This window comes from Asparagus officinalis, chromosome 3 (genome assembly GCF_001876935.1).
Source record: "Asparagus officinalis chromosome 3, Aspof.V1, whole genome shotgun sequence".
Lineage (NCBI taxonomy): Eukaryota > Viridiplantae > Streptophyta > Magnoliopsida > Asparagales > Asparagaceae > Asparagus > Asparagus officinalis.
The window spans coordinates 46,973,793-46,998,307 of NC_033796.1; the positions used below are offsets into that span (position 1 = coordinate 46,973,793).

Below are 24,515 nucleotides of genomic sequence, written 5' to 3' on the forward strand. Positions count from 1 at the left end.
AATTTGAACACTTCTCATCAAGTCCAAAATATGAAATCTGTTGTGTGTATTTGGTAACAAAATGTCGGATAACACCCACCCCCCCTAACTATTGCCCAATTGTGGATAGTTGATCCCCTGTAGTTTCATACTTTCATTGTTGCAGACAGACTTCTAGTGGATTCTTTTACCTCAGATGATCATTGCCCTTTGTCCATATATTAGAAATTAATTATAAACTAGGAAGCTTAGACAAATTTCCATTGAAGAATCTTGTACCATTAGCAAGAAACCAAACAAGGAACTTCATAATAAGTGGCAACACAGCTCTAATGCTATAGCCTAACAATAACTAGCTCAGTTCACCAAAGAGATAACTTAGAAACTTACAGTAGTTATGCATTTGTAGTTTTTGTTTGTGACAGATATTCTACAGTCCAAGCCAGTTTGTCACCATAATCAGAATTTCTCCAGCTTACTCTTCATGAAAAAGGGAAAAGCAGATGTGAACTATTAGTTGGATACAAGCTTAAAAATTCTTATCAGCTAATACCCATGAAGGGAAGTCCTAAAAAGGCAAGAAGTGAGTAAGATTACCTATGACTGTAAGGGAACAAGCTAAATCTATGGAGTGAAAAAGAATGATTATCCAATAATAACACAAATCTGTGATGAGGCAGACTAACATTAGAAATATTATTAAAAAAACAAACGAAATTATAGCATAGCATGACATTCTCAAGTATCCATTCGAGTTCATGCAACTGAGAATATAGTTTATTTTATTATTTTATAAATCAATGAAAGAATTTAATAAAGAAATATAGAAGAAAATCAATAAATATTAAACTCACACATGCATAGTTTACAAATTAGGGGGAAAAGTTACTTGTTCTCCGAAGTTCTTCATCCTGTACCTCCGAAGTCAATAGAGTCAATATCTAACCTCACTTGATTTTATGTGGTGAGGAATGAAGAATAGGACTACCAATAGTCTCCACAAGAGCAACTCCCTCCTTTAAAATGATGGAACCGGTTATAATCTCTCACAATTATTTCTCTCTCAGTAATCCTTGATATGAATTTTGTAGCAGTATGACAGTCCCCACAAACACGCAAGTTTTTGAAAATGTGAATAGTCGTTTTTGGCAATGTACTTATAATACCAAATGCTATCGCAAGCCTTTCACTATGCATTGTTAAAATATGCTCCTTTTCATCATCCTCCACATCCTGCAACACATAATTGTAGTCAGGAACATAACCGATGCTCTTCATTTTTGCTAACAAGTTTACCATCTCTTTGTATATATCTTCAAATCTCGGGTGTGACTGGTTCCCCATAAAAAATACATTCATCTTGTTGTCTACCTCTATTGAACTCCATCCAGGAGTCTTCATCAATTGTCTATTTTTCGCTAAGGACCTCACTTCACCAACTCCCTCCCAATTCCTAGATTTTGCATGCATATTAGACAAGAGAACATAATACCCAACATTTTCAGGATCAACCTCAAATAGGCGGTTGGAAGCTATATCCCCCAATTCAACATTCCCATGTATCCTACAGGCACCAAGAAGAGCACCCCAAACACCGGCATCAGGTCTTAGAGGCATATTCTTGATGAATTCATAAGCATCGTTCAAGTGGCCAGCTCGACCAAGCAAGTCAACCATGCAGGCATAATGCTTCACTGACGGCTCGATTCCATAGCCTGACTTCATTAGTCCAAAGTAATGGCGAGCATGATCAACTAATCCTGAATGACTACACGCAGAGAGTAATGAAATGAAGGTCACATTGTCCGGCTTAACTCCCTCTTGTTGCATTTCTTCAAACAGCTCTAGGGCTTTATCACCATGTCCATGAACTCCAAGGCCCGATATAATGGCGTTCCATGGATATGAGGTCCTTCTTGGTACTTTCGCAAATAAAAGCATTGCTTCATCTAACCTCCCACATTTTGCATACATATCTATAAGACAAGTGCCCACAAATACATCCAATTCCAATCCAATTTGGATCGATCTCCCATGAATTTTCATACCTTTCCTCAAGGCCCCCACATGAGAGCATGCAGGAAGAACACTGACGAATGTACCCTGACTCGGCGTAACTCCTTCACTCTTCTCCATAGCCTCATATATCTCGGTTGCCTCATTAGAAAAGCCATTTTGGGAACATCCCGTGATCAAAGAATTCCAGGAAATCACATCTTTCACAGGCATCCAATCAAAAACTCTCCGTGCATATTCTACATCGCCAACTTTTCCATACATATCGATGATGGCATTGCCAACAAAGACATTACTAGAATCCCATCCTCTTCTAAAGACATAGCAATGAACTGATCGACTATTGATACCATCCCCAAGTTGGGCAACGGCTGAAGCTAGACTCACAAGAGTCAACATGTCTGGCTGAAATCCGCATCTTTGCATCCTATCAAAGAGGCTAAGAGCTATCTTTGGGTAAGCCCCTTGCTCATAAGCAGAAATCATGGAATTCCAAGTGACTAAATCCTTTCTTCCCATTGCATCAAACACATTCCTAGCATCCTCCAAAAGCCCCAACTTTCCATACATATCAATTAAAGCATTCAACACGAAAAGATCCGTGTCCAGCCCGCATTTGGTAGCAAACCCATGAACCAAAACACCCATCAAAGCATCATCCAATGGTGCACAAACCGGAAGAATGCTCGCCACCGTGACGGTATCAATCTCAACCCCCTCTCTCACCATCTCATCAAACACTCGAACAACCTCATTTGCTTCCCCATTCTGACAATACCCAGAAAGAATCGCATTCCAGCAACCCGAATCTCTCATGGGCATTTCATCAAACTTCTTCTGTGCATAACCCATCAGCCCAAATCTCGAGTACATATGGATCAACGAGGCACAAATATAAAGATCCTTATCAAATGCCATTTTGGGCAGCAAAGAATGCATCGAGCTCAGATGACCGGAACTCGAACAAGACTTGAGGGCAGCGGGAAACGTGAAGCGGTCGGGTCGAAGTTCGGGACAAGCCATGAGCTGCCGAAAGCAATGGAGAGCCTCAGGCTGGAGGTTGTGGGTGGCGAAAGAGGAGATAAGGCAGTTGAAAGCGACCGTGTTCTTGTTGGGCGTTTGAGAGAAGGTGAGGATTGAAGAAGGGAGGTCGTTGAAGCGAGAGTAGAGGTTGATGAGCTTCGTTGAGAAGAAAATGTCGCGGATTTGATTGGAGACTATGAGGAGAGAGTGCAGAGATTTTGTACAGCAAAGAGAGTTGCAGGATCTGAAGAGGTTGTTAAAGAAATCCATGATGACGAGGGGGTCCTGGCGAGAACAGAGAACATTACGCGCGGGAGACGAGCTCGGCCCGTTGGTTCTCGGGCGAAATCGCGTATCCCCTCAGTAAAGCCCGAGCGCTTAAGATCAACGGTTGAGATTTGATGTCTGGTGCGTTTGGATGGCTTGGATTAATATTGGAGAAAAAATGTCTTGTGGGCTTCACCGCAATGACTCTGACGTCTCGTCTGGTACGCGTGAATTGAATCAAATGAGAATGGAAAGAAAGTGAGAATGGAATGATATAGACGTGAGAATGGAATGTCAATTCTCATTCTCATCTTTGGGCGCGTTTAGAGAATGAAACGACAATAACAAACTTATTCTCATTCCCGCGTTTGGTATCATTTATTCATAAGTGAGAATAAAATTTAGTTTTCTAATAATGCCCTTACCAAAACACAAAATTTTAAAAATATTAAACTATTTTAAAAATTACTAAATCATTCATTTTTTGAGAAAAAATAGTTTTATAAAAATGATTTTTTTCACTCTCTTATTAATTGCTAAACATTATATTTTATTAGTTATTGAAATAAGCTTGCGGTAACCATTTCTTAAGAGGATTTTGTTCAACTTTTTGCTAATCATTTAATAATTAGCTAGGGATGGTTTATAGAGAGAATTGAAAAATTGTTTGTCTCGTGAACATGTTTTGCGCATTTGGAACTTATGAAGTTGTCTTAAAAGGAGATTTATTAAAAATTTTGCTATTCATTCAATAATTAGCTAGAGATGCTCTATCAACAAAATTGAAGAATTGTTTCCAAGTAATCTAACACCTAACACCTAACACCAAAGATTAAATATTAGCTAGCCTAATTGCCAATAGATTACCCAACCGAGTGGCCAAAAAATTAAAAATTCTTGTAAAGATTAGGTAAAAATCAGCCACACATATAAAATTTAAAAAAGAAGCAATGGTTATCTTACCGAGTGGCATCGAGGTGAAGACGAGATTTTTTTCTTCTACAGACGCGATGTGGAACTAGGGCAAGGTCGAACAAGTATTTTAATATTTTATATCTATTTATATATTTGTACGAGTAGCTAATAATGTTTTTTATAAAATATTTTTTCATACGAGAATTTATATCTATTTGTATCTTTTAAGGAGGGTATTATCAGAAATTATTTGATTATTTTGATTCCCACTTAAGTGGGAATATCGATTCCTTGTTAAATGGTTGAGAATGACAATTCTCACATAAAGTGAGAATTGATAAAAAAAAATGGGAATAACAATTCTAGCATCTAAAGATGGCTCATGTTTGGTAGGCATGAATAAATAGTTGGAATTGCATTTCATTCTCACTCGTTCCCGCATACCAAATGAAGTATAAGAGGAGCAAATCATCTATTCCTCTATAATAATGGGAGGATCCATGATTCACTATTAATGTTACAGTAAATGTTATAGTAAATTTTTTTATTGCATCATTGTAGCAGTATTGTGTTATTATTACTGTAGATTTATTGTAGCATTTAAAAAATGTTATTGTAGCACTTACAAAAACTGTATTTAAATACAGAATTACTATAACAAAAATAAAAAAAACGGAAGCTTTTGCAAGGTGCGCACTGGTTTAACTTATATAAAAAAAGCCTTGGGGCTCCCCTGGGGTGCTTGCTTCTTTCGCCATGTGCTGCCTGCTTCTTTCGTCCTGAGCTGCTCGCTTCAGCGGAGTCTTCAGCAGCTGTCTGCCTCAACCCATGAGGAAAAAAAAAGAGTGGCACTAAGCGCACACCCCAACCACAACTCCCACCACATCCTTTCTCTCATTGCTACAGTGCACCGGGCCCCACGTGGGGGTTTAAAATTTAAAATTTTTATGTGAGGGCCGGTGCACTGTAACAAATGAGAGAGAGGGTGTGGTTGGAGTTATGGCTGGGTTTACAAAAAATAAAGGTGACATGGCCCCTCCATACCTAGGGGTGCCAAACGGTTCGAATATATTCGAACCGATCCGCATCTGTATCCGAACGGATGCGGATATGGTAAGCAAATTTTAAAACCGGACGGATACGGTAACATATACGGATATGGTTTCGGATTATTTTTCGGATACGGATTCGGAAACGGATACGAGAGTTGCGGATACGGATATCCGCAAATGTAATAATGATTCGGGCCCTAAAGTTACAATTACAAGTTTACAACCTATAACCGCTAACCCAAACCCGTTTGTAAGTTGTAACCCTAGCGAGTAGCGCCTCTCCAGCTCCCATTCCATTCCGCCTCCAGCCCCCACTAAATTTTCCAGCCTCGTCAGATCCTCGTCAAATTCGTCAGATCCTCATCAAATTCGTCAAATTCGTCAGATCCTCGTCTTCGTCGTCTTCGTCTAGGCGTCATCATCCTCGTCCAGGCGCCGTCATCCTCGCTGTCAAATGGGTCGGATCTAAACCATAACCATCGCCGGCCCAAAATGATAGAAGAAGGTGAGCTCTTCATTTATTCTCCTTTCTCGTTCTTAGCTCCGAGCGAGAGCCAAATCAAAAGCGAGGGTTTTAAGCTTTGAGGGTTGAAATTAATCTTCGTACTGGTTCTTGATGGATGATGCAGCAGGAGGAACAGAATCATCGAGGGAGACTCGCTAGGAGATGCTCTTTTAGGCACAGGTAATTAACTGTAGTAGCCAAAGTTGCCAGCTTTATTTCAATTTTTTTTCTTCTGTCTGAATTTGATTGATCAAATTGGGTCGTATTCTGTTTCTTTGATTGGATTAACTAATGGGTTCTGGTTGTCATTAACAATCTGTTTGATTCCCGCTTCGTATTTTGGACTGACGACTGACGTTCGAGTTTAATTTGGTAGATAGCTTCTTATTTTTTGCTGATGATAGTACTGAGAATTAGTTTAGTTATTTCTTTGAGGGGGTGGGTTAAAGTCTTAGCAAAAGATTTGATGATATAAGTCCTATCAACCTTGCGTTCTCTAAAAATCAATGACTCTGAAGAAAATATGTGGGATACTTATTGAGATGATTTCTATACATAATCGGAAAACAATGACTGAAGAAAATATGTGGGATACTTATTGAGATGATTTCTATACATAATTGGAAAACATGTGGTAATAGAAGGAAACTAGCAAATTCCGTGGTCATTACTTGAATAATCAAATGAGGTCTAAAAAACAAGTGCGTGATCAGATTATTTCCATGGCTTCTTTTTAAGACAGTTTGCTCATTCAAATTGAGGACTTTTTAAGACAGTTTGAACTGTTGTTTTAGCTGGTTGTCTGAACTTATTATCTTGTTCTTGATTGTTTTAGCTGGTTGTCTGAACTTATTGTGTCATGGTTGTCTGAACTTTAGTCCTCTTGTGAAGTGTTGTGTCATGGTTGTCTTGTGAAATGTTTGTGTCATGGGTTGTGCTGCTGAAGGTTTTGGATGAAGATTATATGTCTAATATATTTGTGCTCAATTTTAGTAATTCTAATTATATGTGAATTAAGGAGAAGCCTACAACTACATACATTTACCTATTTGGTTGTAATTCTAATTATATGTGAAAATCCGTTTATATCCGTGATCATATCCGATCCGATTCTCAAATGTCCGATTCGTATCCGTTTCCGATAAGTGCGGATATGGTTAAAGTTTTTTCTTATCGAGATTGATCCGTATCCGTTTATAAAAAGCGGATATGAATATGGTAACTGTCGTATCCGAACCGTATCCGTTCCGATAACAACCCTATCCCTACCTCTTCCGCATTCAATCCTTCCCTACTCTTCTTTCCCATTTTCTTCCTCTCATTTATCTACACAATTGCAGCTGCCGGCATGGAATTCGCACCGCATGTGAAAGAACAAAGGTCAGCTCCTGCCAAATTTCTTCTTCTCATCCCAACAAAAAAGAACTCATCTTTTCTGCTCCTATCAGAACTCTTCCTTTGATTCAAGCAAAAAAGAACTCATCTTTTCTTCTTCTATTGTCAGATCTCATCTACAGTGGAGATGTAGGTTAGGGCCGGCACAGTTCTACTAAAAGGTAGAATCCCCCCCCCCCTCCTGCGACAGCTAGTTCTACTACTGCATATTCTAATTCAGCTATCTCTGATTCGAGAAGGGGGGAAAACTCATTTTTCTTGCTTCTGCTGGCGTCAAATTCAATTAAACCGCAGAAAATGAATTTTCATATAAATGCCTTCCAAATAAGATATAAAAGACAAGTTACTCAAAATAGTTCATCCTCTAGGTGCTAGTACTGTATTTTGATGCCATCCAATTTGTAAACCATTTTTCTAGAATGAGAGAGATAGATCCAAATGAGTTATCTCTCTGATTCCAGAAAAAAAAACTCATTTTTCCGCTTGAGTTTGTCCCCTCAGCACATTCAAGGTTCATGTAGTTGTTTCACCAAATAAGAAATTAAAAATAGAAAGAAAGAGGTAAAAATACTAACAAAGGCTACACTAAGCATCAGAGTAGTTCGTCCTCCAAGAGATTGGAACTCAGAATAAAAATTAATGCACCTCACTAAACAATTCAATTTAAGTAAAAGGACTACTGAAGGGGAAACAACAGTATATGTTAAGAATTATACGCTAACAACAAATCAACGAGTAGAAGAAGAAAAAATATATATAAAAATTAAGACATAAACATCTTAAACGAAATGTAGAGGAAAAAGTGCATGCAAAGCAATCCAACATAAACACAAATAGAAAAACGTAGGGCTTTTTTATGTAGTGATTCTAAGTAGGGGCCCACGTGCTTGCTCCGCACAGTTCTTAAAAACTAAAGAGCTGGATAAAGATGCACGTAGAGGAGAAAAAAAATGTAAATTTTGATATATATACAAAGAAGGAAACATTTGCATGAGGTAGTGGAGAGTTTTTGATGCACAACTAAAAATACTGTAGAATTGGAGAGCTAGAAAAATTGACATCAATTATTGGAGTCTCTGAAAAGGATATATGGACCAAAAATATACACTTTGCACTTAGCTTTTGATGGCTCTCAACACTATGTGCATCAAAAGAGTCTTGTTAAGGGTACTACTGCCTTGATGTGCTCAATATTGTCGACTTTAAATTGTTCCCTTTTAAAATGTTCTTCTCTACTGTTGAAAAGGATATATTATTCTCATGCGTAGCGGAAAGAACGTATCAATGACCTTGGATTAAAATGAGTCAATATTTTAAAGCATCGTATAAATTAGGCTCTCTAGACAAATATATGAACAGAAATGAAGAAGATCGAGATAGTTCAAATGATCATAGAGCTTAAATTAGTTATAGCATACAACTATAGAATACCTAAATTAGACATTCAATATTATCCATAAATTGGCAAAACAATGAAAATAGCGAGAAGAGAATGAACCGTTTGATGCTTACTCTGCTAAATGTCTTTGAAGCCGATCAGCTTTCCCAACAGAGAATTCCCTTATAAAATCCAAACACCTAGAATGAGCAGCAAAATGAAGATGACTACTCTGAGGTAGGGGTGTTAAATGAGTGGGCTTGGGTATTAAATGAGCGGGCTATAAATGGGTAGACATGTTTTGCTCATTTATCCATTTATGGCTCATTTAATATTTTCTAAATGGACGGGTTTTTGCCCACCCATTTAATAAATGGGTCACCTATTTGTCCATTTAACTATACTAGCTATATATATAATATTTTTGGGGTGTTTTTTGTTAACTTTTAGGGTTTTTTTTTGTAAACTATTGGTGGCTTTTTCCAAATTTTGGGGGTTTTTTGCAAACTTTTTTGGGGTTGTTTGCAAACATTTTGGGGGCCTTTTGCAGACTTTTTGAGTATTTTTGCAAACTTTTTTTTGGGTGGGGGGGTATAACTTTTTGAGGATTTTTTGCAAAATTTCTAGGAGTTTTTTTCCCCAAATAGAATCTTTCGAGAATTAGAAAGTAGAAATAGAATTTTTATTCAACAAATGAGTTAGAAGAATTCTATTGGCAAATATACATATGATATAATATATAATATATTAGGTTCTGTGTAACATATATATTTACAGTAAGGAACAAAAAAATATAGTTTAATCCAAACGTCAAGAACTAAAACCAGCAATCACTACTCATGACCTGGTGCTAGGTTTGTGATAAAATACTAATAAATACAACAATATATCACATGAGAATCTCCACCCATGAACCGACTTCTTGAATTTGGGATTCTTGATCGACAGGAAGAGGATGGATCCAAAAACTTCCCTCGCTATCATCGCCTCACGGTTGAGCTGCAGGTGATGGACGCCCTGAACCAGGACATGAATTCGATAACTCCCTTCGCTTTTCTCCTATTTTTCCTCTCTCGTTACTTTCCTTCACCCATAAGCCTTCAAGAATATTACAATCTCAATGTTCGCGCCTCTCAGTTCCTCATTCAGCTGCAAAAGGGTAATTCTTGAATCTAGAACCCCAATATCATAGTTGATTGATTCCTTTTCCTTTAATTTCTTGAAATCTAATTGACCTTTTTACCTCCTCATTCAAATAATGAAGAAATTCTTCGGTGCAAACCATCAGAGATAGCGGCAGCTGCACTCTTTTGTTCTGCCAAGCAAATGTTCCCGCTCAAATTTGATGACTTCGTACATGCCGTTGAAATCTCTTGCTTAATGAATCAGGTAGTAATTATAATTATGTAAATGCCCATTTCTCACGATTTTATCTGTTTCCATTCAATTTTATAACTTTTAATGATTTGAAACACCAATTTTAAGAGACTAATATTGAAGGTAAAAAGGGGGGGGGGGTGAGAACCCATAAAAACACAACCTGAACAGAAAAAGAGGAATTGTGAAAAGCTAATAAGGAGAGCAAATCAACAAAATTGAATGGAAACAGATAAAATGGGCATTTACATAATTATAATTACTACCTGATTCATTAAGCAAGAGATTTCAACGGCATGTACGAAGTCATCAAATTCGAGCGGGAACATTTGCTTGGCAGAACAGAAGAGTGCAGCTGCCGCTATCTCCGATGGTTTGTACCGAAGAATTTCTTCATTATCTGAATGAGTAGGAGGTAAAAAGGTCAATTAGATTTTAAGAAATTAAAGGAAAAGGAATCAATCAACCATGATATTGGGGTTCAAGATTCAAGAATTACCCTTCTGCAGCTGAATGAGGAACTGAGAGGCGCGAACATTGAGATTGTAATATTCTTGAAGGCTTATGGGTGACGGAAAGTAATGGGAGAGGAAAAATAGGAGAAAAACGAAGGGAGTTATTGAATTCATGTCCTGGTTCAGTGCGTCCATCACCTGCAGCTCAACTGTGAGGCGACGTTAGCAAGGGAAGTTTCTGAATCCATCCTCTTCTTGTCGATCAAGAATCCCAAATTCAAGAAGTCGGTTCGTGGGGGGAGATTCTCATGTGATATATTGTTGTATTTATTAACATTTTATCACAAACCTAGCACCAGGTCATGAGTAGCGATTGCTGGTTTTAGTTCTTGACGTTTGGATTAAACTCTATATTTTTGTTCTTTACTATAAATATATATGTTACACACAGCCTAATATATTACGTATTACATCATCTGTATATTTGCCAATAGAATTCTTCTGACTCATTTGTTGAATTAAAATTATATTTCTAGTTTCTAATTCTCGAAGGATTCTATTTGGAAAAAAAAAACTCCTAGATATTTTGCACAAAAATACCCTCAAAAAGTTATAAAACCCCCCGAAAAAGTTTGCAAAAAATACTCAAAAAATCTGCAAAAGGCCCCAAAATGTTTGCAAAAAACACCCAAAAAGTTTGCAAAACACCCAAAAAGTTTGCGAAAAGCCCTTAAAATTTGGCAAAAAGCCCCCTAAAAGTTTACAAAAACACCCTCAAAGTATTATATATATAGCTAGTATAGTTAAATGGGCAAATGGGTGGCTTGTTTATTAAATGGGTGGGCAAAAACCTGTCCATTTAGAAAATATTAAATGGGTAAATGGTCAAAACATACCCACTCATTTATGGCCCGTCCATTTAATACCCAAACTCACTCATTTAACACCCCTAAGGCTTTTAGACTCGAGCAACTGGAAACTCATACTGGTCTGGGCTTCACGTTCTTCAACAGTACCATCTTTTCTACGTGTTGTCTTAGCCAATAGTCTGAGACTATCTTTCTAGATGTTCGACATCATGTTGAGAAACATAAGGGAAAAAAAGTTGCGCTTTTAAGGAGTGTTTTCACTTTGTTCTCCTCCAGATTTCTAGGATGTACTCCATACAATATCTCTTGTTTAAGCAATAATAAATTCTCATTTGGTACTAATAATTATTTTAGATGATATAGTACAGATAAATACATGTATAAAACGTGTATTTAATGAAAATTGAATTTGAGACACAATATATACTTTGTTGAATTGAATAGTTTGATTCACCCCACGTGACGACAATAATATAAAAGTACAATTTACGGCTGACCAAGTTAACTCTTAAAAAACATTCTTGAATTATCTTCCCCTAACTAAAAATTTACTTTCAAACTTGAATTAAGATATAAATTATCCTCGTCATTCCATTCTCTTAGGGGCTGTTTGGTTGGCTGAGAAACTAAGAAAATGAAATCAAAACACTCAACACACCCATGTGAAGGTGTTGGATTTCTTTTTCTTGTGTTTGGTTGAGAGAAGAAAAAGAAAGATGTTGTGCATGTAGGACCCACTCACTAGTAAGACAATAGTGCTATGGTCCCAAATTTAAGGAAACTCATTTCCTCCCCAAAAGTCATGAAATAAGTTTGAAAATATGAAAATGGGTCTCACAACTTATTTTCCATGATTAATCTCCCAAACTTGGGTTTCTAGAAAATGAACCAAACAGCCTCTTAATGTGTCCTCCACCATCACAACTTCCTCCAATTGCAAGCCCAACCGTAACTCACCTCTTCCATCATATCAACAATTAAGATACCAAAAATAACTTTAAACATCCATATGTAGGTTACAAATTGTTTATAGAAATGATTTTTTAAATATTAGCGTATCAAGAGAGCAAATGCAGGTTACAAATTGTCCATTGAGGGTAGAAATTTTAGTTTGAGTTGTTCCTTCGCCTATTATAGCCCTCATCTTCTACCATATTTCCAACAAATGCCTCACGCTTCCTTATCACTTCCTCAGCCTCTCACCTCAAATAAGAGATGTACCTCACCCACCCAAAAAAAAAAAAAACACTCTTCATCCTCAACCTCATTGATCTCACCAACTCCCCTTTTGTTTTGCCCCCGATCATCTCGCCTCAACAGTTCCTATTTGGTTGCTCTGAGATGAAGAGGAGTTGGTTAATTTCAGAGGATTTTGCCCTCAATCCTCTCAATAGTTCTTTTTCTGTTTTGATCTCAGATTTTGGACACAAATTTCCTAAAATAACCCTCCATCTATTTTTCCCAAAATAACCCTCACTTTAAACCTTCCTTAAATTACCCTTCATTGGATACATAATAAATAAGTAGTGTAATGGAAAAGGGAAAAAAGCCCTCATACAGCTTTTATACAAGTATGTATATAAGAGGGCTTTCGCCTTAAATTTTATGCAATAGCCAAATAATTCTCATTGTCATAACTCAAGTGTGTAAAGAAGATGACTATGATGAACAAGATGTTACATCTTATAAGGGGTAGAGGGTGGCCATGGCCTCCCTGGCTTTTGGCTACTAGATGTTTATTCTACTAGCAGAGGTGGAGTCGGGGACCAAGGGTGGTCATGGCCCCCCTAGCTTTTGGTTTATATATATACTAGTATTTAGCCCCGTGCAAAGCATGGTTTCTAAAAGATTTCTGCAAATACTGAACATGTTACCAAAATAAAGTATTTTGCTTTAGATATGAAGTAGTAGATGTAATGCAAATAATAAAATTTGTTACCTGACTTGTAGAGTTAAATTGTTACCAGACATGGCTTTTATCATTTCTGGGAAACCTTCTTCGCCATTAACCTGAGCAATGAATCATAATTTTTTAGGCACATACTTTATATATGTGCTTTAAATACTTGTAATTTTTTTTGATCAAATGCTACTTCAAGCTGTTCAGTTTATAGGATGTTAAATTCATGGGCTAAAAAACCTAAAATGACATGATATTTTCTTTTTAGGCTTATTATCATAGATCATATCTAAAAAGAGTTTAGTTTTGCAATTGTAACATGTACTTCAATTGATAGGACCCAAACTCAACTCTTACTGGTAGGATTCTAGTGAAGCCTTTTTAAGATAACTTATATTTGACTTTATCTGTTAAAAATAGATTGTTTGTTGTCGTTACCCATTAATATAATTTTACAAATCGGATTATTGTCTATATCCTTCACTCAAGGTTAGTCTATCTAACCCCGACCATTTCCCTGTTATGATTATTCGTACTTGAAAAATGCCATGCTTATGGTATTGGCTCTCAGGAATATTCATTAGAGTTTCATTGCTGCCGTTTACCAGTATCATAAAGTGAATAATATTTATTTTTGATGTGTCAAATATGACACTCGTAGAGATACACAAAGGTTTGTCCCTTTTTGTGGTAGAAAAGGCAGGAATTAGAAGTGAAAAGAATAGAAGAGGGACAAATATTCTATAGAGGGGATTAGGTTGACAGTCACAGATTCAAAGTGGTCATCGAATATCTCAAATTTTCAATGCTGGTGGTTATGCCTGATTTCTTGTTTAGGTATATTGAAAATAAAGCAAAGCAATCCAATGATTCCTAAGCCTAATCCATTTCAAATTCTGAATAAATGGAAGGATAAGAAAAACTATAAACAACCAAGTAAAGTGAATCCTATCTGATTCCTAAAATCTGTGAAATTCTGAACTATACAGCTATATGTCAAACCAACTGTGATTCTTTGAGATTCAGTGATATTTGATGGAAGGATTTTCTTTCATGGATTTACTGCAGGCAGGACTGGTCTTGACATAACACATGCAAGTATAACATACAAAGGTCCTGCTAATTGTAATTACAGTATCATTTCATGAGCTGAAGCTCCCTGGAGGTTAATCATAATAGATTATAGATTGTTGTCAAAGGCAGAAACCGGGAAGATACACGACCAATGAAATTACACAGGTAGCTGGAGAATGATAATGACAGAATAATGGCCCTAAATCAGGATTGACTTGAAAGCATTACTGATTGTACTCATTGGGACTGTGTTGCATGTGACTCATGGTATGTTTGAAAACCGGGAGTAGCAACCAGTAATTTTAGATGAAGAGGTCTAAAAGTTGATGTCATGAATTATTTTGTGGCATTAAATTAACTACCGATGAGCTGAGGCAGATAATGATTGGAATTCTCTTGTAGGCTGAGGAACTAATAGGTAAGTTAACAGTAAGGAGGGAAAGTGCTTAAGCTGAAAGGTTACCGCGGGTTGATCAAATGACGTTAACTGGCAAGTTAAGCTCCTAACTTATAATGCTTCAAACCTGATTTGGAACATGCCTATTTTATGAAGTTTAAAAGTTTAAAGTGAATGCCAATTATATATGTTAATATGTTCAGTTTCTGATTTAACTACATGTAGGATTGCGAGGTGTAAACACGTATTAACATCAGTAGGTCAGTTGTTCCATCAATATTTCTTTCTTACTTATATGTTCCAAAACCTGATCCACTGATATTAATACAATAAATTGTCGAGTGTCTCTTATCTAGAACTTGTAACAATAATATTCTCGACATGAGACGCTTCCCGTCTTTAGTGCTTTAACACCTACAAGTTTGCATGTTAAGTTAATTTTTAATGTTTTAATATTATTAAACAATTTTAATTATAATTTACCTTCTCTTTCTCATTTAAATATGTCTTCTGCAGTAAGTTTGTTGAGCACTTGAGATGTTGTAGTTAGTTGTTTTGAATGGCGAATATCATTTTTCTCCCTTCTTTTAATATTTTAGTGTCATCCAACATCTCCACCTGGAAAGAGTAAATGATACTGTAAATGATCATAACAACCAAAATAGTGCTTAAATTGATGATTCTTTCCGGAGTGTGAATGGACAACTATTTCTCTCTCATACGGAACATTTTCATTATTTCCCTCTACCCAGACAGCTGCAACCTGATCCACTGATGGCGAGTTGTAAACACGTTGATCTACTGCAGCATCTCTATTTATTATGATCTTGAAGTCTTCAAGAGATGGATAATCATTCAGTTTCCACAGGAATTTTGCATATGGGTTTCCTTCTAATATATCCATCAATATTTTAGTTGTAGTTATACTCATGTTTGAATTATCTAATATTCTCATTCGATTTTGCAACTCATTCTCCATATCGTAGAAGTAAAGTTGAAAGTAAGAATGCTTGTTTTCTTCCAGAATTAGAGAGGGGAGATTATGGTATATTTGTCCTTGTGCTCTAAACGTGAAAATACCTTTCTTGTTTGATGCAAGCTCTCTATCAAATCTTGCCCCAAATGATGTGAATGAGAAAATGCTATTATACTTTCTGGTTTGTCTTCGAAACTCAATTGCCTCTTGGGTTTGTACTGTGTAAAGGACATATAACTTGTCAACATTCACATCTGCTAGGTGGGTTTCACAGTTGTGGCAACAGGATGTCGGTATCTCGCGTTCAAACTTTTTTGCTCCACAAAATGAACAAGATTTTGGAGTGAGTAGTTTATGTAACAGAACATACTGGTTCATGGTTAATTTGCCCTAGAAAGAAAATATTAGTTTTTAGTATTAAATAATTTTAGATATATAAAATCATGTATTTATTTTAATAAATTATAAAATTAATTTATGCAAACCTCCATGCTCATATTCCCGATGTTGCGCTCCACATAACAAATCAATCTTACATTGTCGCTTGCTATTGGTACTAATGCCAGCAAAATCATTCATTTTCCTCTTTCTGTTATTATTTATGACTTTCTAACTGTATGTTCTCTTCTAATCAACACTCAACTGATTATATTTGGTTTTCTACCATCATGGATTAGAATGTGTTTTTCTGTTAAAAAAATAATGAAATATACTATTATTAAACACATAAACACACAAAGCAATGATAATATATATTTATGTTGAATTCAAACCTTGGTTTGTAGTCATTTGGAAGAAGGTACTCTTATGCAAATGTATAGGGATTATGCAATCCAAGAATTAGAATGTAAATTTCTACAAGGTAAAGTAAATTTAATGCGTTAAATTATTGATTTTATTTAACATAAGCATATCAGTGAATATAATTTGAGAGAATAAGTATATTTTAATTGATGTTCAATAGTACTTGAGGTTTTCTTCTTGAGAAATTTGGTACACTATGCATGCATCAGTAATCACAAATATCTCATATGCTAAGGTTAATTCTATTTTTTGAAGTCATATAATAATAATAGTAATAAATATTTAAGTGAGGAAGAAGATAAATACGAGGAAATAAAGTTACCATCACTATGAACACAAATAAAGAGAAAATAGAATAAAGTTGCTTTACTCACCTGAATCACCCACAACCTTAGAAACGTTTTTAAGAAAAACAAGCCAAATCCAACCAAGTACAATATCTGCATTTATATAAAAAAATGTTAAATTATTTAATCTAGACGTAAAAGTGTATTACAAAAGTGCACATCATTTCACACATTGTTTTGAAAAGATGCTATCAATTTTATGTTAGAATATATACGTATACGCATGTGCGTCTATATACACACATACATACATATTAGAGAATTTTTGGCTAGACTGTACTCAATAGTGTACAAAATATGGACACATAGATACTATAAGTGCAATGTTAAAATCTGGATTCCAAAATTCAAATTTCTTACCACTGGTTATGATGTAATACACATGAATTATATAGAAACAATTTCCAATGATTTTCGATGCGTCTTAGATCATAGTTCATAGATAAAAGGGGCAAATTTAAGCAACTTAATGGAAATTATAAAACGTTTATGTTGGCAACATATGCGACATAGGTAAAATATGTTGAAATCCTTTGAAATTTATTTATGGATTCATGTGTCCTACTCTTTGGATTTTCAATATTTAGAATCCTAATTTTGAATTTTGATTGATAGTATCTAAGTTTTGGATATTACTAACAAACTAACAGTAGCATAGTTTACCTCTTGTGTGGGTGGGAGTGGGTGGGAGTGTTGAGGGGTGAGTCTGGGCCCTTTGGGAGCTCTTGAGAGTGCATGGTGTGTGTGTGTGTATATAATTACGATAATAAATATAATCCATATACATGCATATATGTTCATGCAATCATGAATTAAGAGTCAAAACAATTATTTATAAAAATATAAAACAGATTTTGATAGCATATAAATAAATAGAGTTCATGTACATGCATGTGTACACATGTTCATGCAATCATGAAGTAAGAGTCAAAACAATTATTTTTAAAAATATAAAACAGATTTTGATAGCATATATGCTGCCTCCCATACATTTTTATGACTTTGCTGAAGCAATATGACTTGAATCTTCAACTTGATACGAAATGCTTAATACAAAATGTTTATGCATATCTAAGCTAATTTTATACAAATCCACATTTATAGCATTTTCTACTATAGTCTTTGGTGTATAACTGAAATGCATCTCAAGCATAAAATGACAAAGAAGTGCACGTGAAGTGTATGATAAAATCATAGAAGTGTATGCCGGGTGTTTTAAGTTGAAATATGTACTTTTTCAGTTGATATATTTGTTTTGATTATCAAATCCTTATATCATGTTTTCATGTATCTTAATGCTATTTCTGTTTTCCAGATTGAGGACATGTGCAGGTGGACAACAGCCTCTGTTGTTCTTGTTATACCAGAATCTGAAGGTTCCAATATCTATATATTGCATATTCTAAGTAGATACTTGTATTTTGATTACTTTCTCTGCATGAGTCTATTGATGTTGTTAACATCTGAAGTTTCGTATCCACCCTATTGGATAACTCCGTCCTTATGCTGGTCAAAGTTCATGTTTTATGTTAAATACAGAAAATCACATCCTCCTAACTTGGATGGAGAAGCTTAAGTATCTGTTTAATTTTTAGAAACCAATAGTTTTTTATAGTATTGAAGTCACATGTTTATGAAAATATCCATATAATAACAAAAATGATTTTATTCCTAAATTGACTCAATTTCATCTACTTCCGAGGTACTTCGGAGCATTGAGGGGAGGAAAAATATTCAAGAAGTAATATGGCATTCTATAAAAGCACATAACCACTACCTAATAATATGGCATTATATAGAAATGAGTCGTGATACTCTCAATTACACGCCTGATGAAATTTACAGGACTAACTGCCATCCCAAATTCATATCCTTCAACTGTGTTTTTTTAATCCTATTATGAATGTCTTTGTAATGAAAAGCAGGTCACACAAATATAGGAACCTAGTTGATTAAAAATGAAATCTTATAATGAGTATTCAAATATGCTACACGGACTTAATGACCAAATGTCAACAAGTTTCTATCAAATTTCACTAAATCTTAAAGGAACAAATTCCGCAAAAAAAAAACATGACACAAATGGAAAAAAATCACAGCGGTAAGTTGTAAATAACATTTCATCTGAATATAAACAAAAAAAATCTAAAATAATCAACAGAGTACAAGCTCAAACAAATAGATAATTGAAACAGAGGTATAAAACCATTTTCAGGTATGCTTATGAGCTGATAGTCTATGTGATTAACATGAGGAAGCTGCACATACTTGATCTAATAGATTAAATCATCTTGTTTAAAGCATACTAAATTCCTTATTTTTGAAAGGTAAAACATAGAAATGGTTTATATCCCTTAACTACAGGTTATGATATTATGCGTTTCATTTTGATGGTTTTAACAAGAGGCAAATTCAACTGATTGGTATGTTGAGTTTTCCGACGATGAAGCAAACACAGGTGCAGTGGCATGGTTTAGGATGTCAGCCCGACAACTTGTATGCTTTTATTTCTAACGGTAAGAAATTTCAAAGATTCTAACATGCATCTTCTTTTTAATAACACATTAACTTATGTATTATTGTCAAATTAGAAAAGAGCAACAAAAAAAAACCTACAAGAAAGAACTTGATTATATATAAAAAAACCTACAAAAAAACCTACATTTGTGGTTTCATAACAATTTTTTATTTGCATAAAATCAATGTCTGACAGTATTGTGTATCTTAATCAACATTTTACGAAAAGTAAACCACAAGTATATTTTATTCTAATACATGTACTTGATCTCTTTTGTTATCAGAATTGCTTACTTATGGTTTGCCTTGATCTGAAAATTAACTTATCTTTTCGTGGGGCTTTCTCCAAAAGAATCATAACATAAGTAACATAACCTGTTACATGTTCATATATATATGTATATAGAGAGAGAGAGAGAGAGAGAGGAATATGAGTATGCTTGGTACCAAGCACAAAATTTGTGCTTGGTAGTGAGGTGGCATATTATCCTCTACTCATTCAAATGGGGGGACCACATTCACATGGGTTGAATGTGGTCTCCCCAATTGAATGAGTGGATGAGAATGAGACACCTCACTACCAAGCACAAAATTTGTGCTTGGTACCAAGCATACCCATTTTTCTCATATATATATATAGCAAAACTTGTGTCAACTTAAGTGGATAGCAAAAAATTATCCACCAAACTTTTTAGTCATTGATGTTACCTAGGGATCCATGAAAGATATGAAGAAGTTTTTTATATATATAAATGAGTGGCTAAAAAGTTGGGTGGACATCCACTTAAGTTGACATATGAGTATATATATATATATATATATATATATATATTATTACTACTCCAGTTCATCACCAAGCTTCCGGTTTGTAAATTTTTAAGTTTATTTATATATATTACTACTACTCCAGTTCATCACCAAGCTTCTGGTTTGTAAATTTTTAAGTTTATTTTCCGTCAAGTATGTAAGTGTCTTTTGTAAATACTACTACTTAGTTTGCTTCCGTTGTTACTGTTCATTACTATTCACATTGTTACTATTCATTACTGTTTTTTATTTTCTTTTTGATATACATGTGAACGAAGAAGAAGATATAGCTATAAACAATATCTATATCCTTTCCTCCGTCTACACAATATTCTCTTACTAGAAAAGGCATTAACACCTCTGTTCTTGTTTGCTTACGAGATGGAAGATTTTCTGTTTTTACAGACTCTTTAATTGGTCTAATTGAGTCAAGTCTAAGCAATGGTCCTATATTCTTTAATGCTTTTCCAAACTTCTCAGTTTCTTTATCAGACCCTGGCATTCTCAAAATATTAATTTTAAATCTTCAAACCTCTGGATTTAATATGGATATTAATTCTGAGAATATAGCTTTAACTTATAGAATCTGCTATAAAGCCATGAATACGCTCACACCTTTAGTTAAGATTAACCCTGAGAAAAGAGCAACTACTTTATTTCTTACCAATGCAAAAAATAATCTGGTAGTACCACGGACTTTAAAATGACATGAAATTCAACTTCCTTCAGTTTGAAAATTAAGTCAAGTCATTGAAGCTTTACCCCCTGAAAATTCTAATCTTCAAAAAATTATTGAACATCCTAATGGTGATGTCGATGTTAACTTTTCTTCGTTTAGAAAAATCACTCTTGAAACTAATGACGAACGACATGCCTCAATTTCTTCAATTCCAACTCGGGAAAAAGATTTCTTTAAACACAACAAACCAATAGGAATTAAATATAACATTGAGCCAACTGCCATTTATGATGATTCTGATTCATCAAGACTAGGTATTAATGTTATTGAGAACTTTGATAATACACCTCCTTTTGACTTTGATAAAGAAGCTCTAAGAAAAGATTTTAATTCTCCAAAAAATCATCACAAAAAAGAATGGTTTTTTAAAACTTATGAAAAAGACTTTAGGTCATCAATTCGAGCCGTATATTATGATTGTATGCGAACCATTAGAAAAAAAATATATCATTTTTCTTATGGTATGAGTTTATTTACGTTGAAGATTAAAAGAATTCTCTTAAACATTTACCTATTGAAAATCAGGTCCATATGCTAAAAAGGATTACAAACACATGGTTATTGAGCAAAATAATTTGAGCAAAATAATTTGAAAATCAGGTCCATATGCTACTCTTATAAAAACTCTTGAGTCAAATTCCAACACAGCCAGACAAGAACATCTCTCTGGTTATTGAGCAAAATAATTTTACTAACATTCATCTTCAAGCAATAGGTAAACAAACAGATAGGATTGAAAACATGCTTCTCAACATGAAAAAACCTATTATCAATCAGATATCTATGCCTCCGTTTGCTCCTCAGACTTTCACTGAGAATATCAAATTAGGAAATAATAAACCTTTTAAACTAAGTGAAAAAATGAGTAATCTTACTGAAGAATTAACTAAGAGATTAAAAGACTTATCTTTAAACAAATCTCCCGCTATTAATGTCTTGTTAGAATATGAAACTCGGTTAGATAATACAGTTGACTATTCATCTGATTATAATGAAACCATCCAAAACATTAGAAAGCAACCTTCTAGCTCAAAAAATTACTATTGAAGACCCACTCCAGCTGATATGTAATTTGAAGAAATAACTGATAATCATAAGACAAATTTTGATGGAAATTCTCTTGTTGAGTGGAATCTTGATGGATATACTGAATACCAAATTATACATCTATTACAAGAAATGCTTATTTACGCTAATGCCTGTAGACAACACGACAATACTGAAAAAGACATTGCAAGTGGAATATGTTCTTCCTTTTCTTATCAGTTACAAGGTTGGTGGGATCATTATCTTACTCCAACATATAAAAATAACATTCTAAATAATTATAAACAAAACCAACTAGGAGAGCCAATTCGCGATGCAAACGGACATTATATTAGTGATGCTGTTTATACCTTACTCCTTTTCATTTACCATCACTTCATTGGCTTAGCTAATAGCCTTCAAGATAAAGTTAGAGAACAATTCATGAATTTTAGGTGTAAAACCCTTACCGACTTTAGATGGTACAAAGATGTCTTCCTTTCCAAGGTCTACCAATTACATGACTATAATAATCCTATTTGGAAAGAAAAATTCATTTTAGGTCTTTCACCCTCATTTGCTGAAAGAATAAGAGAATCCATTAAAGAACAAAGTAATGGACGTATACCTTATGATCAAATTCCTTTTGGAGAATTAATTCAGAGAGTAAATACTATTGGCCTAAAACTTTGTAATGATGTTAAAATTAACAATCAATTAAGAAACCAAAACCTTTTACGAAAAAGGGAATTAGGAGATTTTTGCTATCAATTTGGCTTTCAAATGGAAAACCCAAAAATTAGAAATTATAAAAAACGACAGAAACCAAGAAATACAAAGAAAGAAGAAAATGAATCTCCTAAAAGGACTAAGTTGTATATATATATACTTATACTTATACTTATACTTATACTTATACTTAAGTGGATAGCAAGCCTTTGTCCACCAAAATTTTTATCCACTCATATATATATAAAAAGTCTTTTCATATCTTTCATGGATCCCTAGGCAACATCAATGAGTAAGAAAGTAGGTGGATGGTCCACCTAAGTTAACGTCAATGACTGTAATAATCCTATTTGTGTTTGCATTTTGGTCAAGAGTGTTGGAATTCTCAATTTCTCATGATTATCATTTGAAAGGTATTTTCATTCCATGTTTCTTTTTTATTCGAAGTTGTTGCAATCTGTAGTGAGTTTCTATTTACTATTTTCATGAAAATTGTTTTATACTTAGTAAAAGGACTATGAGATGAGATTATATTTTCATGTGGTTTTTACATTTTATATTGGCAATGTGAATATGGTTCTTCCAATTTCATTTAGTTTTAAATGAAGAAATAATTTGTGAACTTGTATAATTTGCAAAATATTGTTGACCTATCAGGTGTTTAAAAGCATTAGAATTTGAAGTTTATGATTAAGGAAAACCAACTACAATTATTACATCAAGAAAAAAAAGACTTCAGAAAATCGGAGTGTGTTAGATTCATGATGGCTAAATATGTTAAAATGATTCGAGAATTCATGAATTTTTTTTAAACTACTAACCCAGATTATTTTTGCACCTGCTTACATATGTATGAAAATTTATTATGTACTCATATTTTATCGCTTTTTGAGTAATGTGGTATCATAGTTCTACTTTGGTCCCATTTAAAAAAAATCCTGGCTCCACCACTGTCTATAAGCTCTTGTCCTCTTCCACATGGTGGCCGGAGGCACCGTGGACGTACTGTCATTGTACCATGATTATGATCAACACCACATCATCTCTGCCACTGCCATCATCATCATGCAACGCCTGCGGAGGCTCAGGCATCGCTTGGTCTTCCTCCCATGCCGCCACCTTCGAAGGCTTAATTTGTCCAGGGCCCCCGGTCTCCATCACCATCGTAGCAGGCTCCAAAGTCACCAAGCCTTCCTCCTTTGCTGTCACCATCCAAGGCTCCTTCAATGCTACCATCTCCGGCTCCAAAGTCACAAAGTCTTCCACCTTAATTTGCAGTTGCCGTCCATTTCTCCTTCAATGCCGGCGCTGTCTCGGACTCCATCTACGCCATCTTCAGCGCCGTCGGAATCTCCCAAGTCATCTAGTCTTGCTCCTTCTCCGTCACCATCTCCCTCGATAGTGCAGCCCCCGTCCCCTTCACCCAAGACTCAAATATTGGAGCCCCCACATCCTCCTCCAGCACCCACCCCATCTCCATCTCTGTCCAGGTCTAGTCCTTCGCCATCACCCCATGCTTATCTTAAACCTTCTTCTCCTCCACTATCTGCTCCTCTTTCCACCGCCGTAATTATAAACAATCATTTCAACTTCAGGTGCATATGGAATATCAGTACTGTGCCGTCGAAATGTACTCCATCTCCCACTACACCAGCTTCTTCGCCTACTTCTCTTCCTCCTCCGCATGAAGAGTCTGAAGAAGCAGCAACTTCACTGCCGCCACCACTTGGCCCTATTCGAAGCAACACTGCTTGCTACCTTCCTTCTTTTTGTTCTCGCACTGTTATTTGATGCGATAGCTAGCGTTGTATCTTCTCTTCCTTCAATTGTGCCTTTGCTTTTTTATTCAATCCCTTTTTCCTCCTTTTTCTACATTCTGACACTCTATTTATTTGTGCAATAGAAAGAGATTGTATTTTGGTTCATTAGTTTTTACCAACTTTTTCTTGTGATATGTGTGAAGTAATT

General features: G+C 35.1%; 1 protein-coding gene and 2 long non-coding RNA genes across 3 annotated transcripts; 2 read left to right on the forward strand and 1 right to left on the reverse strand.

Moving 5' to 3' along the window:
* Positions 342 to 3,335, reverse strand: LOC109834023 (pentatricopeptide repeat-containing protein At4g33990). Its single transcript, XM_020401909.1, has 3 exons — positions 834 to 3,335; positions 577 to 645; positions 342 to 459 (listed from the first exon to the last, which is right to left on the reverse strand). Exon 1 carries the CDS (start codon positions 3,286 to 3,288, stop codon positions 964 to 966), a length of 2,325 nt encoding a protein of 774 aa, XP_020257498.1. The 5' UTR covers positions 3,289 to 3,335; the 3' UTR covers positions 342 to 459; positions 577 to 645; positions 834 to 963.
* Positions 5,506 to 18,308, forward strand: LOC109834024. Its single transcript, XR_002245427.1, has 3 exons — positions 5,506 to 5,757; positions 5,882 to 5,937; positions 18,045 to 18,308. It is a non-coding gene; the product is annotated as an uncharacterized LOC109834024 (long non-coding RNA).
* On the forward strand, positions 20,054 to 24,472 carry LOC109834025. The gene is made up of 2 exons (XR_002245428.1): positions 20,054 to 24,037; positions 24,143 to 24,472. It is a non-coding gene; the product is annotated as an uncharacterized LOC109834025 (long non-coding RNA).

Coding starts and splice junctions, on each gene's coding strand:
- LOC109834023 (XM_020401909.1), bottom strand. CDS start 3,288: ATGGATTTCTTTAACAACCTCTTCAGATCCTGCAACTCTCTTTGCTGT.